Source organism: Coregonus lavaretus, assembly GCF_964263955.1.
Source record: "Coregonus lavaretus genome assembly, chromosome: 35".
NCBI classification, from domain to species: Eukaryota; Metazoa; Chordata; class Actinopteri; order Salmoniformes; family Salmonidae; genus Coregonus; species Coregonus lavaretus.
Genome location: NC_140022.1, coordinates 8432435 through 8450919, shown reverse-complemented (window position 1 = coordinate 8450919; position 18485 = coordinate 8432435). Strand labels below are relative to the sequence as shown.

The window sequence follows — 18485 nt, the reverse complement described above, 5'->3', positions numbered from 1 at the left end:
GAGGAAGTGTCACTCTGGAATCACTGGTAAGTTCCTGATTCTCACAGTTTGTACGATTGTATCATTATTTATTTAACCTCACCTGTGAGAGTGAACAGGAAATTCAGCTCTTGGAGAGCACTGGAAGTGCATTTTTATCAACAGGGTCTTTGCCCCCATGGTAACCAAATAGATAACTGGGTCAATGGCAATGATCCAGTAGCATGTACTGTATGACAGCCTTTTGGATGGAAATACTGCAGCACCTAGACACATTGGCTGCAGTGTCAAATGCCATGTGGTTACGTGTAAAAGAGAGTCCTCTCTGTGTTGGGAAATAGCCTGCCTGCCAGAGATTAAACCTAAAGCTGCTACAGACAACCTAAGAGAACATAAACTACACCACAATACATTTGGAAGGCTATAGCTAAACCTGATATGGGGATACTAGTATAGCAACAATGACACGATGGATTAGGCGTTTCTAGTGTTCCCTTTTCCCGATGTTCAATCCCTGTGGGCATTCAGATTGTGAATGTCTCTCAGGCAAGATCATCAACACTGGTCCAAAAATCCCAGGAGGTATCATATTTTCTTTACCCATTTAGTGTATAGTAGGCTTTAGTTACCTTTAGTTACCTTTAGTGTATAGTAGGCTCTTATGTTGGAGAGTAAAGGTGTACATACTATATGTTACTGTGTGGATTTTCTGTTATCTGACACAAGGCCTCCAGGCAGTGTCTTTATTTGGACAGACTACTTTAAATATTCCTCCGACTGAGCTACAGCACCAGCTGGGAGGGCTGTGGACTGCTCTGTTCTGACTGAGACTGTCAATTCAAACCTCCACTTTAATCTCAGAGACATTATCATGGGTTGTTTACTGGGTCAACAACACCAGACTGAGGAGAAAGCACTGTCCTTCAGTGTGGGGCTGTATTCAATGTCCTTCTGTTATAACAAAGCAGTGAATACATTGTCCGAAGCTGATGGGTTGTATATAAGGCATTATAAACTGGGTGGTTTGAGCCCTGAATGCTGATTGACTGACAGCCGTGGTATATCAGACCGTATACCATGGGTATGATAAACATTTATTTTTACTGCTCTAATTACGTTGGTAACCAGTTTATAATAGCAATAAGGCACCCTGGGGGTTTGTGATATATGGCCAATATACCACGTCCAGGCACTCTGCGTTGCGTCGTGCTTAAGAACAGACCTTAGCCGTGGTATATTAGCCATATATCACACCCCCCCGGGCCTTATTGCTTAATTACGTATATAAGGCATCACTAAATACTGTGTGAGAGTTATGTAGTAACTGTATTATTAATGTACTATGACTCATATCTTCTCTCCAGATTGATATGAGGTAGAGACGATCGTGTGACACAATCAACAAGAGACTCCTACTACAGACTCAATTTGTTTTGCCCATCAGAGTGAGAAGAAGGGATTGAGACAGACACAGGAAGCCAACATGGACATATTCGGTGGTGCCCCCCGTGTGCTGGGCTACTCGCGCCCCGTGGTGGCACAGTGTGGCACGGACGCCGTCCTGCAATGCAAGATCGGCGGGGACCCTTATCCTGAGGTGGTCTGGGAGAAGAAGAACGTACAGATCCTGTCGGAGGGACGCTACAGGCTGTCGGAGGAGGGCAAGGCCTACTTCCTACACATCACTGGGGTCAGGCTGGAGGACGCAGGCCAGTATATCTGCAAGGCCAGTAACAGCGTGGGTGAGACGTGCGCACCTGCCACACTGAAGGTGGAGGGGGACAGTCAGGAGCCAGAAGGGATACAGAAACAGACCTGGCTGGAGAATGGAGCGTTAGGGGGGCAACGGAATGCAGAGTTTAAAAGGCAACAGAGCAGCGAGTTGGAGGGGCAACAGAACCAGAATGGGGAATATAGACGGCAAGAGAACAGGGAGTACGGAGGGCAACAGAATGGGGATGTAGAGCAGCGGAACGGAGAGGTAGATCAACAGAATGGAGAGGTAGATCAACAGAATGGAGCGGTAGAGAAAGAAAATGGAGAGGTGAGTGAGCGGGGGAAAAAGAAGCAGCGCTATGAAGAGGAGCCCCTGCTGTCAGATGACAGACCTCACTTCCTCATCAAGCCCCTCTCCCTGAGGGTGGACCGGGGCGAGGACGCAGCCTTCTCCTGTAAGCTGTCTGGTAACCCTCTGCCCCAGGTGGTGTGGGAGAAGGACGGGAAGAAGCTGAGCGACATCTTCGAGAGCGCCCACTTCAACGTCAGCAGCCAGGACGGAGGCTGGTTCCAGCTGAAGATCTTCCGGACGCGGATGCCCGACGGGGGTGTCTACACCTGCAGAGCCCATAACAACCAAGGTGGGGCGCTGGCGGGCGCAGTGCTGCTTGTGGAGCCCGTCCCGGAACGGCAGGAGAGCGGGGCGTCCACGTCAAATGGGTACAGCAACGGGCAGACATCACCTCGTAGTATGAGGCACAGGATGGGGAGACACGGCTCGTCGAGACAGCCGGACGAGCCCAATCTGAACTCGTCCAATGTGAAGAAGTTTACGGTGTCGGAGGGAAAACATGCTAAGTTCCGCTGCTTCGTGACGGGGAAACCTAAGCCTGAGATCATCTGGAAGAAAGACGGAGTGCCCCTAGAGGCTGGGAGGCGTCACCTTCTGTTTGAGGATAGAGAGGGCTACTACACGCTCAAAGTGATGTACTGTAAACATCAGGATACAGGGCTCTACGTGTGTGCTGCGTCCAACGCTCTGGGACACACCCTCAGCTCTGTTTACCTGACTGTCAAAGGTAGGCCTTGAGCAGTGTGTCATGACTTCTCTTAATTTCTCTTCCTTCTTACAGATGTAGGATCTTTATTTGAGCCAGTTTCCTGCAGCAATAAGAAACGTGAATTATTATGTGGATTATAATTAATGGACATTTTTGTAGGTCTTGAGACCTTTTTCCCAAGGGAAAATCACGTTTTAAATTTCAAAGTGGAAATTACAAACTTCAGAAGCCTTTTTAAACCTCAAATACAGTTTTTAATTTCAGGCATTGCCGGAAGGTTCTCCTGTAACAGGGTGATCAAATTAAGATCCTACATCTGTACCATCATTCTTTCTTTCCTTAATTCATTCCTTCACCATGATGATCAACAATCAGGTTGGATTGAAACAATAAAAGCATGCTCTCACCCCCCTAATTTGATCGTCGTTTTGAAGAAATAACATTGCTAGTCAGGAACATACAGCACCTCCTACTTCATATAATTGCCATGGAGAGAGAGTTAGATCTTCAGCTGTCACAACTAATTGCTCTATAGAGAGTTCAGTAGATTGTGGAAATGCATTGCTAAAAGATCACAGTTGAGTCACGCACGTAATTGGTAATTGTTTAGTCATCATTATAGGATAATCCCAGGGTGATCCAGCCATAGCACAGCACACTGAGTTAGCTGGCCACATAAATTAAATGGCATCTGTCTCGTCTAGGCATCCACATCCCTAATCTACCAGGGAGTTATTGCCATAGAGTCTTGATTAATGGAGATAAACAGGGGTCTTCCTACCCCTACCTCCCTCTTCCTACCACTAATTCCCCCCTCCCCCTAGCTTCCCGTCTCTCCCTACCTCCTGCATGTCTCCCCTGCTCACCCCACTGCCTCCATGTGTCCCCCCCCCCCCCCCACCCTAGTCTCTTCCCCCTCCCCCTAGCTTCCCTTCTCCCCCTACCTCCTGCATGTCTCCCCTGCTCACCCCACTGCCTCCATGTGTCCCTACCTCCCCCCTAACTTCCCTTCTCTCCCTACCTCCTGCATGTCTCCCCTGCCCACCCCACTGCCTCCATGTGTCCCTACCTCCCCCCTAGTCTCTTCTCCCCTCCCCCCTAACTTCCCTTCTCCCCCTACCTCCTGCATGTCTCCCCTGCTCACCCCACTGCCTCCATGTGTCCCTATATTTAGAGGCTGAATTATGAGCTGGGGTATGTGTCCTGTATGTGTCCTGAATACAGATTTTCTGCTGTGTTGTTGACCATGTTGACCACGGCCAAAGTCACAGCAATGCCGATAGATTGGAAGAAATAACCTTAAAAGTTTACTATAAATGTAGTTGAAATACTGTATGTTGAAATCCTGTAATCAATCATAGCATAAGTCATACCGTAGCTCATGAAATGTGTTATACCTTGATCAAAACTGAACTGTGCCTAAAGCACTGTAAAAACAACCTAATATGTGCATTAAGCACTGTAAAAACAGCCTAATATGTTCATTAAGCACTGTAAAAACAACCTAAAATGTGCATTAAGCACTGTAAAAACAACCTAATATGTGCATTAAGCACTGTAAAAACAACCTAATATGTGCATTAAGCACTGTAAAAACAACCTAAAATGTGCATTAAGCACTGTAAAAACAACCTAAAATGTGCATTAAGCACTGTAAAAACAACCTAATATGTGCATTAAGCACTGTAAAAACAACCTAAAATGTGCCTAAAGCACTGTAAAAACAACCTAAAATGTGCATTAAGCACTGTAAAAACAACCTAATATGTGCATTAAGCACTGTAAAAACAACCTAATATGTGCATTAAGCACTGTAAAAACAACCTAAAATGTGCATTAAGCACTGTAAAAACAACCTAAAATGTGCCTAAAGCACTGTAAAAACACTACACAGAGACATAGTGCAATATGTTTACCAGACAGTGTATAAACCAATCCATTTCACAACCAACTCACTACCTCCCTTTCCACCTGTGTGTAGCTCCAGCGGTGCGGTTCAGGCGGTCGCTGCAAGACGTGGAGGTGAGAGAGAGGGGCATGGCCGTGTTGGAGTGTGAGGTACCTAATGAGGGCATCCCTACAGCCTGGTACCTGGAGGACCAGAGACTGCAGCCAGGGGGTAAATACGCCATAGAGCAGAAAGGAACCAGACACAGGCTCACTATCCGAGATGTAGGAGCGGACGACGATGGGGTCTATCTCTGTGAGATGCCTGACGGAGGGAAGAGTATCGCTGAGCTGGCCGTCAAAGGTAGGTAGACATCTTATAGTATGGAAGAAGTATGGTAGTGTCTCATTCACTCATTTAATACAGTCTAGGAAATACATCTTTGAGCATCAGAACTATTGAAACAATGTTATTCCAAAATGTTGTTTCTTATGTTTTTCAATGTTTTCAAGTTATTTTCTATGAATCATACCAAACCCAATTATTTTGCTCCAGGATATACAGCCATACAGTACATGACCCTCTACTCTCTTTTCTCCTCCACAGGTACAATTGTAAAAAAACTTCCTCGAAAACTAGACGTGTTGGAGGGGGAGAACGCAGCGTTCTGTGTGGAGGTAGAGGAGGAGGACATGGATGTCCACTGGTTCAAAGACGGGCTGAAGCTACGCGAGAGTCACCAGACTATTCTCAAGTCCTTTGGTAAAACCCACATCCTGGTGTTCGTCAACGTCTGCCACGGGGACACTGGGGTCGTGACCTTCGTTGTGGGAAGATCCAAGACCTCGTCCCGGCTCAGAGTCAAAGGTAAGGTGGATGTCGACAAAAGTGACCCATGGACCCTTAACATAGGGACTTTCCAAATCAAATCAAAGTTTAATCGTCATGTACATGTTATTATTATTATTATTATTATTATTATTATATTACACAGTTTACAGTGAACTTTTTATTTATTTACCCATGTAGATCCAAAAGGACTAGAACGGCAGTATGGTGGAAACCCCAGTTATATTGTGCAACATAATCCTAATGTAGCTGCTCGAGACTAACAAACGTACGACTGACTACAAGCATTATGGCAACCGTTACTCACCTACTTTGTACCTTTACCCCTGTTTCGGCTTTCTCCCCAGCTGCCAGACACAGCCCTCCCATCTGTCCAGTGGGGGTGGAGATGGATGTGGACAGGCCAAACAGTGTGCTCCTCTCCTGGGAGCCAGCCCCCACCAGCCAGACCACCACACGCTCCGTCTATGTCCTGGAGAGACAGGAGGTGGGATCACAGGAGTGGCTGAGGTGTGCGACCTCCGACACGGCGACCTCTGCAGAGGTCATGGGCGACAGTGTGCCATGCGAGGGCGACTACCGCTTCCGTGTCTGCTGCATCAATAAGTATGGTCGTAGTGGACACGTGGAGTTCCCTAAAGCCGTCCATCTTGGTGAGCGCTGAATTTGAGAGAAATCATGTTTATGTGATCTGGGATGAAAGACTGTCATGCACCATGGTATTTGTGTACCCTCATTGGACGTGCACTACTTTTGAACTGTCACCACCCCCTCCCTCCCCCAGTGCCAGGTCCCAAGATCAGGACCCCTCTCCAGGGCTGTGAGGTGACGGAGGGGGAGGACGCCCTGTTCTCCATCGATCTGTCAGTGATGGTGACGGGCACCTGGTTTCTGAACAGTACTCAACTACAGGACAGCCAACGCTACTCTATCCAACAGGCCAAGACACAGCACTCCCTGGTCATCCACAGCGCCAGGGTGGAAGACCATTTGGCAGAGGTCACCTTCATCGCCAACGGAGTCAGAGACTCAGCGGTTCTCAAGGTTCAAGGTAGGTGTTGGAGAACGGTGGACTGTAAAGAGAAATAACATGAAAATGGCGTCAAGTTAGACAATCTGTATTCAGGAGGCCTTATAACTAGGACTGTTTTAACATTTACATTAGGATTTTTTGTACTGTAATGATATGCAATTACATGATATTACAATACTGAATACTGCTTGAGCATCTTTTTCGGGTAATGATTCCATTCCAGCTGCGGTGGTGAAGTTCAGCCCAATATCAGAGTCAGACAGTAACAAGAGGGTGGAGACTGGTGACCCTGTGGTCCTGTACTGTGAGGTGTCCCACCCCTCAGCCAGGGTAGGCTGGTTCAAGGATGGGGTGGAGCTACAGGTGACAGATGGCCTCAACATCCAATCAGAAGGCAATATGAGGAGGATCGTTATCCAGTTGGCTGAGTTCACAGACTCTGGTGTGTACACATGCGAGACGATGGGTGATGTCATCAAATTCAACGTGGAGGTTGAAGGTGAGTTGCTGTATGTCATGTTTGGTCGTCATGGAGATCATTAACATGCACTCTCAACCAGAAATGTTACATTTTCCACATAAACATCAACCTTCTATACTGGAGGTTTTTCATAAGTTTGACCATCTCTTTAACCCTCCCGTTGTCCTAGGGTCAAAATGACCCGCCACTGTGTTGAACCAACTTTATTTAATTTTTATATTTTTGGGATCATTTGTGAGAAGGAGGCAGTGAGACTTTAAATTCACAACACAACCCAATAAGGTTTTAATTTCACATGAATTTATTCAACCATGGCTATGATGTCACACTGATTCATGCTGACGATCACGCAAGCTAACTGAGCATCCCATATCTGCCACCTTAACCAATCACCCATAACACCCTTAGCTGCGCGAGCCATGTTCTCCCACCTCCCTGAAGAAGGGAGGACCAAGGCCGTTGAGGCTGGCGAGCCCATCGTTCTCCACTGTGACCTATCAGACCCATATGCCCAGGTCTACTGGTACAAAGATGGTGAGCAGATCTTCAACCTGCCTGGTGTAGACTTTCAGGAGGATGGGCGTACAAGGACGTTGATTATCCAATCGGCTGACTTCTCCCACTCGGGCATTTACACGTGTCGGACAGCTGATGATGTCAGTGTGTTTCAGGTGGAGGTCAAAGGTGAACAACGGAGATTGCTGTTTTGTGTTTCCTCCGTTTCCTCAGAGGGAATCCTAATACTGTGCTGTACATCCTCTCTGCCGGCTAGTCATCTTCTGTTGTTGTTGTTATTGACAGGATTCTCTTGGTCCTGTAACCCAGTGTGGTGTCTTCTGTTCTAAAACAAATGCAAGTTTGAAAATGTTCTCTGAGTCTTTCTCTAACCTGTTTTTCATCCCCCTTTCTTTCCTCTCACTCACTGTCCTAATCTTTCTCTATGTGTATCTGAACAAACCTCTGGAAGAGCATGCTTAGTTTGATCACTCTGTAGCAAAACATTCCACTACTCACTCCAACCCCTCCAATCCAGCAAGCCTCCTCATCCAAACCACAACCAACGCTAACTCTAACCATGACCATCCAAACTCTCCAGGTAGTTCACCACCTCCCTCTCCCCCTCTCTCTCTCTCCCCCTACCAGGTCCCCCTGTGCAGTTCAGTGAGATCCCTGAGGAGGATCTCCAAAAGTCTGCTATGGAGCTGGATGCTGTGGTGCTCACCTGTGAGGTTTCCAGAGAGGACGCCAATGCTACCTGGTACACAGCTAACATACACACCGCTAGGAAACACAAACTGGATGTCATTATCCTTTGTGATTTGGAGTAATTTCTGCTTAGACTATTGTTCATTTAGTGGGATCTGATCATGTTCAGACTGTAAAAAATCTAAGTATGCTTATTACGAAGTTTCAAAAAATTGCTAGAGCCGTGTTGGCCAGTGTGGGTTCAGGCTTTTGTTCCAGCCAAGCAGCATCATACCTGATTCAACTAATCAGGAACGCTGAAGGATCATTGTCCTGTCCGTCATGACCTTACTCCAGGTATAAGGATGGGGTTGAGGTCCAGGCCAGTGATAACATCACCATACAAACTGAGGGCACCATGAGGAGACTGATCATCCGTTGTGCTGAGACCTCAGACGCAGGGACATACAGCTGTCAATCAGGAGACAACAGCCTCTCATTCACTGTCAACATCAAAGGTATGTACTGTACACTAGCCTAACTGCTTTCATGTCATGTAGCCGGTGAAGTTGGCTCCATTGCATAGAGCAAAAACGAGACTTTGATGATGATGCAAACTTCAATTATCCTATCCTGGTCGTAGAATAGGCTCATCCATATACTCCTTTTTCCTTCTTGAAACCAAGAGCCTCCAGTGATGATCGTGGAGCCCAAGGAGGACGTGGTTATGGAGGGTCACATCTCTGAGCAGGTGGTGCTGCAGTGTGAGCTGTCCCGCTCCAGCGGTGAGGTCCACTGGTTTAAGGACGGCCTTCAGGTCCTGGAGACGGAGAACGTCCAGCTGACGTCAGAGGGACCGTACAGGAGGCTGACCGTGCTCTGCGGCTCGGCAGAAGATTCCGGAGAGTACGTCTGCGACACGGATGGAGACTCTGTTTTCTTCCAGGTCACCATCACAGGTAAAATAATCCAAGGTTCCATACCTGGTTCAATTGTTGTGAGTGGTAGTGTATTCATTTTTTGGGATCTACTACTAAATCAATCCCCCTTATAAGAAGACAACTATTTAATTGACCTTTTTTACACTATTATACTATTTCATTATCAACCTTCTATTTAAAATATAACAAAATGCTTCCTTTTAAATCCAAGTTTTTCTCTCTTTCTCAGAGCCTCCGGTGCGAATCGTCTCCCCCACTGAGTCTGAGCTGGAGCTGACCAGCCTGACCTCTGAGAGGCTGGAGCTCAGCTGTGAGATCTCCCAGCCCGATGCCCAGGTACGGTGGTACCGAGACGGGCTGGAGGTGGAGGAGAGTGCCTCTCTCATCCTGGAGGTCCAGGGAGCCCACAGGACACTGGTCATCCCCACGACCACTGTGGAGGACACAGGAGAGTATGTGTGTGACTCAGAGGATAACTCGGTCACATGGCTGGTCACTATTACAGGTATGTATGTACAGTATGAAAAATGTATGCACTCACTAACTGTAAGTCGCTCTGGATAAGAGCGTCTGCTAAATGACTCAAATGTAAATGCAAATGTAAATGTATGTGGTCAGTGAACTAACTCTGTTGAGCATAAGAGGTTTAGCTATGTCAGGGTCATGTATTTCAATCTTTGATTTTGTATTTTTCATCTGTCAGATGAATGGATATAATATTATTAATATAACTGTTCACTATGATTTCCTATAAATACAGGAAGTTAGATTGTTGTTTTGATGTATTGCTTTCTGCTGTCTGCTAATTTCCCATATTGCAATATTCTGGTCAAATAATAGAAATTAACCATATAAATCCCCTCCTCGCAGAGCCTCCTGTGAAGCTGGCCCGCCCTGAGACAATGTCTGACGTAATGGACTGTTTCTCTGGAGACCCCATCGTCCTGGAGATTGAGGTGTCACGGTTCAACGCTGAGGTGATCTGGATGAAGGATGGAGGAGAGGTGGAAGAGAGCAGTGATGTCTCCATCACTGAGGACGGACTCATCCGCCGCCTCACCATCCGCACACCCGCCCCAGGGGATTCTGGGAAATACACCTGTCTTGCCTCAGATGACCTCATCGACTTCCAGGTCAAGGTGTCAGGTAAGAGATGGAGGTGAATTAAGCATTATACATCTACCAAATGTTGGTACTTTGTTTTCACACAATTCCATTTCAATTCAATCAGGAGATTATAAAAAATTCTAATACAAAAATTGAAAAACAAATTAAGAAGAGAAGAGATGATTTAATGTCCTAAATTGACTGAATTATATTGAAATTGACTCTCCAATTTTGAACATTCTCCCGCCAGAGCCCTCAGTGAAGATCGTGAATAGGTCAGAGGTGAAGACAGAGGTCAAGTCCCTGCTCTCTGATGACATCGAGCTTGAGTGTGAACTCTCCCTGGCCAATGCCATTGCTAAGTGGTACAAAGATGGCCGCCGGTTAAATACGGACGAGAGGTTCTGTGAGGAGGAAGAAGGGGCGTTCCGGTCTCTAGTGATCCTTAACGCTGAGCTGGAAGATTCCGGAGACTACTTCCTGGATGCCGGAGATGACAACATCACCTTCCATGTCACTGTGCAAGGTAAAGAATCACTTTGTCACAAATCAACTCCTATCTGCTATCCCCTAACCCTTAACCCCTACCCCTTACCCCTATGTACTTGTAGAGATCTTAGAAGATTGGATATGTGTAAAACTAAGCAATATGGTGAAAATAATTCCTCCTAGCCTTTCAGAGGGCAAGGTGGATCTGTTGACATATTGATAATACCTATGAAATCTGCATCTGATTTAAATTAACAACAAAAACGTAAGTCTCTTCCTCCTTCTCCAGAGCCTCCAGTGACCATCCTGGGGAACTCTGAGGATGCAGACTACCAGGAGATGGTTGCCGGGGACGACCTGATCCTGGCCTGTGAGGTGTCCCGGGCCAATGCCCCTGTCCAGTGGTACTGTAATGACAGACAGCTGACTAGCGATGACCGGACCTACATCGAGAGCTACGGCACGCTGAGGAAACTCATCCTCTCTGACGTCCTGCCCTCCGACTCTGGGAAGTACATGTGTGATGCTATCGATGACAAGATGGTCACCATGGTGAAGATCCAAGGTAATTGGCTGGGCTATATGGACAAAGGGGGGTTTACAGTCTTACAGATGTAGGATCTTAATTTGAGCCAGTGTGCTACAGCAGGAAAATAATCTGCAGAAACAGGAAATGTGAATTATTATGTGGATTATAATTCATAGATTTTTTTGTTGTAGGAGTTGATACATGTTTCGGTAGGGTAAATCAAGTCTGACATTTTAAAGTGGAAATTACACACTTTAGAAGCCTTTTGTGGAAAACAAAAGAGTGATCAAATTAAGATCCTAAATCTGTAGTCGAAACGAGGCCATGTCTACAGTAGAATAAACGTTAACTTTAAAATATATACTATATACTATAGGATGTGAACATTTTCTTTTACACCTTCTCTCATTCTTTAATTTCTCTCTCTTCCCTCTCTCGCTCTCTCTCGCGCTCTCGCTTTCTCTCTCTCTTTTGCTCTCTCTCTCGCTCTCTCTCTCGCTCTCTCTCTCGCTCTCTCTCCCAGACTCCCCCGTCACCTTCGTAAACAAACAGGCAGTGAACATCATCACGGGTTACGAGGCAGAGAGCGTGACGCTGATGGGGGTCGTGTCTAAGGAGAACGCTCCCGTTCGCTGGCTCAAGGACTGGACGCCCGTCACAGGGGACCGCTTCCACACGGGGGTCGACGGCGCCACCCGGTTCCTCACCATTGACCCGCTGAGACGATCGGACAGCGGAGAGTACACCGTAGACGCCAACACAGACGAGATGCATTTCAGTCTGCTAGTCAAAGGTTTTTAACTTCCATGTTCCCATTCTGTCTTTATCTAAGTAGCTGTACATTAGGGGGGAGTACTGTATTTCTTTAACCAACAGAGCTTAATATGATGCTATAAGCCAAATCCCAATAAGAAAAGTTGACAGAAAAAAGCTGTTGTGAATGACAAGCTGTTGTGAATGACTAAAGCAAGTCTTGTAAAGCACTGTGGGGTTGAAAGAATGCACTATGAATGGGGTTTCAGAGGGCGATAGAAGGTATCACCAATCTTAACACCTCTCTCTCACTTGTGGTCTCAGAGATGAGGGTGAAGTTTGCCAGGCCGCTCCACGACACCGTGGCCCATGCGGACGGCATGGTGACCATACGCTGTGAGGTGTGTAAGCCCAAGGCGGATGTCCAGTGGCTGAAGGACGGCGTGGAGATCGTCCCCGGCCGGAGGTTCACCATCCGGGCCGACGGCGTGGAACGCAGCCTGACCATCCACAGGCTGACCAGGGAGGACACGGGGGAGTACGCCTGCGAGTCCAAGGACGACCGCACCGCCGCCAGGCTCAGAGTCGAGAGTAAGTAGTACAGCCCTCAAAATGGGTGCAGGTTTTGGTTCCAGCCCAGCAATAATACCCTTGATTCATGTAATCAACAAACCGGCGAGCCTTTCATTAGCTGAATCAGGTGTGTTTGTGTGCTGTCAGCCACCTGATAATCTCTCACACTCTTTCTTTCTTTCTTTCTTTCCTTCTCTCCCTCCCATCTTTGCTCTATCCCTCCATTCCCCCCTCCTATTCCTCCCTCTCTCTCCCCTCCTCCCCCCAGTGCCCCGCGTGGTAGAGTTCTTGACAGAGCTCCACAACACCATGGTGTTAGAGGGAGAGGACGCCACCTTTAAGTGCGTTTTGTCGCCAGAGGATGTGCAGCTGGTGTGGGTGATGGACGGAGAGCCCATCGTCATGGGTGACCGTTTCCAGGCGACGCAGAACGGCCTGTGTCACACCCTGGTGATCAAGAACTGTCAGATCCTGGACTCCTCTAAGATCACAGTGGAGGCTGAGGGGAACGAATCTAAGGCCACCCTCAAAGTACAGGGTGAGTCCACGGCAGACCTGGGTCAAATACATATGGCAAATACTTTCAAATGCACTTGTTTAGGTTGACCTGAGTGTCAGATGGGAGCAGGCAACTCTCACAAGGTTGTTGTTGTAAATGAGAAAGTGTTCTCAGTCAACATTCTTACTTAAATTACTCAAACAAAGCCTAAGGAAGTGGATTACCATACAAATGTGTATTTTTAGTGAACCATTCCTTTAACAGTCATGTTTTGTCCTTCCTGTGTTGTCCAGAAGCTCAGGTGATCTTCACTAAGAAGATGGATGCAGTGATGGCTGAGGAGTACGGAGACGCTACCATGGAAACAGAGGTCAGTCTGGACACGGGCGAGGTCCAGTGGATGAGGCAGGGAGTGGTCATCCAGCCAGGACCCCGACACACCCTGGGCCAGAGCGGACGCAAACGCAGCCTGACCATCTGCAACCTCAACCTCTCTGACCGCGGAACCTACCGCTGTGAAACCCTGCACGACCGCACGCAGGTCAAACTCAACGTGGAGCGTAAGGCAATGTCCAAACACGATGCCATACTTACTAATATTAATATGATTTCATCAGTTAGAGTAATGAACCAAAGTATTCAACACTAGGGCATTGTCCTGTTATGCAATAGCTGATAAAACAATAGCTTGAGTCCTGGATTCTATTTGCAACTTCTTTGCCTTTAAATATAGTAGCTGTCAACAACAGCTAAAATGAATGTTGGCCTTCACTATCATGTATGGTGCCGCCAGCCGTCAGACACTAAAATAACCATGGGTAAAGCTCCGTGGGTGAGAGATGGATGATGGTGATGAAGTGTTGGTATGTCATCTTACAATAGTAGCCTATAGACTAAAGAGGGATGCTGTGGCAAAAATGGCTCCTGGCTTTAGGTATGTTATCTTTTAACCATCTGTCAATGTCTCTACCTCTACAGCCCGTAAGATCGCCATCCGCAAGGGTCTGCTGGAGACGGAGACGTTTGAGCGGGAGACGGCCTCCTTCGAGGTGGAGCTGTCTCACACTGATGTGGAGGGCATCTGGCAGAAGGACGGCATCCGGGTCAAACCCAGCAACCACTGGCGGGTGAGCTGCAACGGGCTGGTCCACGGCCTCACCCTGTCCAACCTTACCCTGGAGGACACGGGCACCATCGTCTTCTCTGCAGAGGGACTCCGGACCTCTGCCAGGCTCACTGTCAAAGGTGAGGTATCATCATCATCAGCAGCAATCAATCAATTTATAAAGCCCTTTTTACATCAGCAGATGTCACAAATCAAACCGAACCTAAAACCCAAAACAGCAAGCAATGCAGATGTAGAAGCACGGTGTCCAGGAAAAACTCCCTAGAAAGATAGGAACCTAGGAAGAAACCTAGAGAGGAATCAGGCTCTGAGGGGTGTCCTCTTCTGGCAGTGCCGGGTGGAGATTATAAGAGTACATGGCCATTAAGGACAGATCGTTCTTCAAGATGTTCAAACGTTCATAGATTTTTACATTTACATTTACGTCATTTAGCAGACGCTCTTATCCAGAGCAACTTACAAATTGGTGCATCCAACTTATGATAGCCATTTTTTTATGGGGGGGGGGGGGGGGGGGGGGTAGAAGGATTACTTTTATACTATTCCAGGTATTCCTTAAAGAGGTAGGGTTTCAAGTGTCTCCAGAAGGTGGTCAGTGACTCTGCTGTCCTGGCGTCGTGGGGGAGCTTGTTCCACCATTGGGGTGCCAGAGCAGCGAATAGCTTTGACTGGGCTGAGCGGGAACTGTGCTTCCATAGAGTTAGGGGGGCTAGCAGGCCAGAGGTTGATGAACATAGTGCCCTCGTTTGGGTGTAGGGTCTGATCAGAGCCTGAAGGTAAGGAGGTGCTGTTCCCCTCACAGCTCCGTAGGCAAGCACCATGGTCTTGTAGTAGATGCGAGCCTCAACTGGAAGCCAGTGGAGTGTGCGGAGGAGCGGGGTGACATGAGAGAACTTGGGAAGGTTGAACACCAGACGGGCTGCAGCGTTCTGGATAAGTTGTAAGGGTTTAATGGCACAGGCAGGGAGCCCAGCCAACAGCGAGTTGCAGTAATCCAGACGGGAGATGACAAGTGCCTGGATTAGGACCTGTGCCGCTTTCTGTGTAAGGTAGGGTCGTACTCTGCAAATGTTGTAGAGCATGAACCTGCAGGATCGGGTCACCGCTTTGATGTTAGCGGAGAACGACAGGGTGTTGTCCAGGGTCATGCCAAGGTTCATTGCACTCTGGGAGGAGGACACAATGGAGGTGTCAACCGTGATGGCAAGATCATGGAGCGGGCAGTCCTTCCCCGGGAGGAAGAGCAGCTCCGTCTTGTCGAGGTTCAGCTTGAGGTGGTGATCCGACATCCACACTGATATGTCTGCCAGACATGCAGAGATGCGATTCGCCACCTGGTTATCAGAAGGGGGAAAGGAGAAAATGTATTGTGTGTCGTCTGCGTAGCAATGATAGGAGAGACCATGTGAGGATATGACAGAGCCAAGTGACTTGGTGTATAGAGAGAATAGGAGAGGGCCTAGAATTGAGCCCTGGGGGACACCAGTGGTGAGAGCACGTGGTAGGAGCGACCTGTCAGGTAGGACGCAATCCAAGAGTGAGCAGCGCCGGAGATTGACCAGCAGGGTCAAATAATAATCACAGTGGTTGTATAGGGTGCAACAGGTCAGGGCCTCAGGAGTAAATGTCAGTTGGCTTTTCATAGGCGAGCATTCAGAGGTCGAGACAACATGTGTGGTAGAGAGAGAGAGTGGGAGGGAGAGAGGGAGAGGGAGAGGGAGAGAGAGGGTCGAGGGTCGAGAACATCATCATGATTATCCAGTTATACAGGGTCTCTAACTCTGGAGATCTGTGGCTGGATTGGATGTTATAGTATAGAATGTTTCTTAATATTTCTTCCATGTTGTTGTTCTTTCCCAGAGACTCCAGTGACTATCATGAAGAAGCTGGTAGACATGAGACTGGAGCAGGGCTCTCCTGCCACATTGGAGTGTGAGTTGTCCAGACAGAACGTGGAGGTCAGGTGGCTGAAGGTAATAGATATACAACCAATTGTCATATTTGTGTCAGTAGTGTATTACCATGTTATATAGAAATGGGACAGACAGGAAGTAAACAGTTTGATCTCATTAAATGTGTGTTGTCTATCCCTGAGAATACAGTAATAATGTCTGTCCCCTGTCTTTCGTCTTGACTGTAGAATGGGACAGAGCTGAAGCCAGGGAAGACCCAGTACCGTATTTACTCCATGGGGAGGAAGAGGTTCTGTCAACTGCTGCAGTGTAGCCTCTCTGATGCAGGCACCTACACCTGTGACGTAGGAGACATCAATACATCCTGTAAACTGGAGGTCTATGGTAATATACTGTACACTCTCCTTATCAAAGAACAGTCTTCATTTAAAGTGCATGTAAAACATCTCAGGACTCTCACCAACATTACTCTTCATGGACCTCTAGTGTTCAGTTATAGTGCTACATTTTGACTGGAAGGCTGAAACAGGCCACCACAGCCAACCTTGTACTGTATGCTACTGCCACCTAAAGGTCATGGCTGTCTGACTAATGCTCTTACATTGTTGGCACGGTTACACGTGCACACTGTTACTAGTGTCAATGTTCCTATGTGTTGAACCAATCTTGCAATCTCCCTCCACAGAGCCTGAACTGGAGGTGCTACATGGGCTGGAGGACCTGTATGTCCAGGAGGACCAGAACGCTGTGTTCATGTGTGAAGTGTCCATTGAGGACGTGACTGGAGAGTGGTACAAGGATGGACACAAGATACGACCCACTAGCACCATCAAGATACGCACAGAGGGTTAGTGATACATCAGTCAATCAATCAGTCAATCAATCAATTAATTCATCAATCCATCAAACTTCATGATTGCATTGAAGAATTTGTTCTTAATTGGCCTGCCTGGTAAAGGTAAAATAAAACATATAATAAATAAACATTGAAATTCTGTGCATTCATTGAAAGTTTGTGTTTCTTCCTTCAGGGACCAAACACTTCCTTCTGATGTGCAGCGTTAAAGCTGAGGATTCTGGGAAGATCCGCTTTGTGGCCAAACAGACAGAATCAACAGCCTACCTAGAGGTGGAAGGTAGGGCTTTACCTACCGGGCTGCAGGTCTACCTTACCTATCTCTGTGTGATGTTCCAGCTGATCCAACATCAGTTATTATAAGCAGACAGAAACCCAAACCTCTGTTGTGGGTGACAGAACTCCCTGTGTCCATGATCTGACCTCAAATCAGTTCTCTTCACTGAAATATATTTTCTTATCTTTTCTCACAGAGGCCCCTGTGTCTATCGTGAAGCCTCTGCGAGACCGCACGGCTCTGGAGAAGCACCGCGTGATTCTGGACTGCAACGTGTCCACGCCGCGCTGTGAGGTCACATGGTACAGAGGCAAGGCAGAGCTGGTGTCTTCTGATAGGCTAGAGATCCACAGCGATGGCTGCTACCATAAACTGACCATCCACGAGGCGACTGTAGAGGACGAGGGTACCTATAGTATAGAGGTTGGGGAGCACACGTCCACAGCCCAACTCCTGGTGGAAGGTGAGTGGATGGTGGTTTCTTGTGAAACAAGATGTCTGTATTGACATATTGTTGCTGTTTTTTGGGGCTCTTTCTTTTTTTGACTTACCCCTCTGTCACTTTATTCCTCTCCATCTTTCACCTTACCTTTTCACATTTCTCTCTCACCCTCACACACATAGAATGATGTTCCTAACCTTTTGTGGAAAAAGTGACCCATCTCTTTTAACCCTCCTTCCCACTCCCCCTCTCTCTCCATCGCCTTGCCTCTCCAGCCCAGTCCCTGTTGATAGAGACAGAGCTGGAGGATGTGGAGGTGACAGCTCCTGACCAGGCCTGTTTCCAGTGTGAGGTGTCCGTGGCCATCAGCAGGCCCCCAGTGTGGACTCTGAATGGGGAGACCATCCAGTCCAGCCCCGAGGTCCGCTTAGAGAACCATGGAACCGTCCACAAACTGACCCTGAAAAAGACCAGACCCGACATGAGCGGGACGGTTACCTTCGCCATGGGAAAGGCCAAGAGCAGAGCCAAACTGAACGTGATGTGGAAGTAGAGGCAAGAAAGGGGGAGAGAATGGGATGTCTGGATTGTGTTATGGTCAGGAATCAAACGTCTGTGACTGTTTTACGGTTTGAAGGTACTATATAGGAATGCCATCGATCTGAACTAGTAAAGCTGTATGTAATGAGCGAGACAGAAAAGTGGAATGTGATGACGAAATGTGGTACTTAGGCCCCAAACAACTGTTTCAGGATCAGTTTAGATGTTTTACTCATAATGGTTGGGGT

At 47.5% G+C, this 18485-nt stretch overlaps 1 protein-coding gene across 1 annotated transcript; it reads left to right on the top strand.

Moving 5' to 3' along the window:
- Window positions 1-1462: 1462 nt before the first annotated feature.
- Window positions 1463-18250, top strand: LOC311109893 (obscurin-like protein 1; the record flags this gene model as incomplete). Its single annotated transcript, XM_084152910.1, has 24 exons — window positions 1463-2774; window positions 4738-5007; window positions 5251-5511; window positions 5841-6146; window positions 6278-6544; window positions 6750-7025; window positions 8151-8265; window positions 8550-8710; window positions 8879-9151; window positions 9363-9638; window positions 10004-10279; window positions 10491-10766; window positions 11019-11294; window positions 11782-12051; window positions 12336-12602; window positions 12853-13122; window positions 13377-13643; window positions 14062-14328; window positions 16070-16182; window positions 16350-16506; window positions 16808-16969; window positions 17154-17258; window positions 17452-17718; window positions 17973-18250. The coding sequence occupies 24 exons, from the start codon at window positions 1463-1465 to the stop codon at window positions 18248-18250; spliced, it is 6768 nt and encodes a 2255-aa protein (XP_084009036.1).
- Between the last annotated feature and the right edge of the window lie 235 nt (window positions 18251-18485).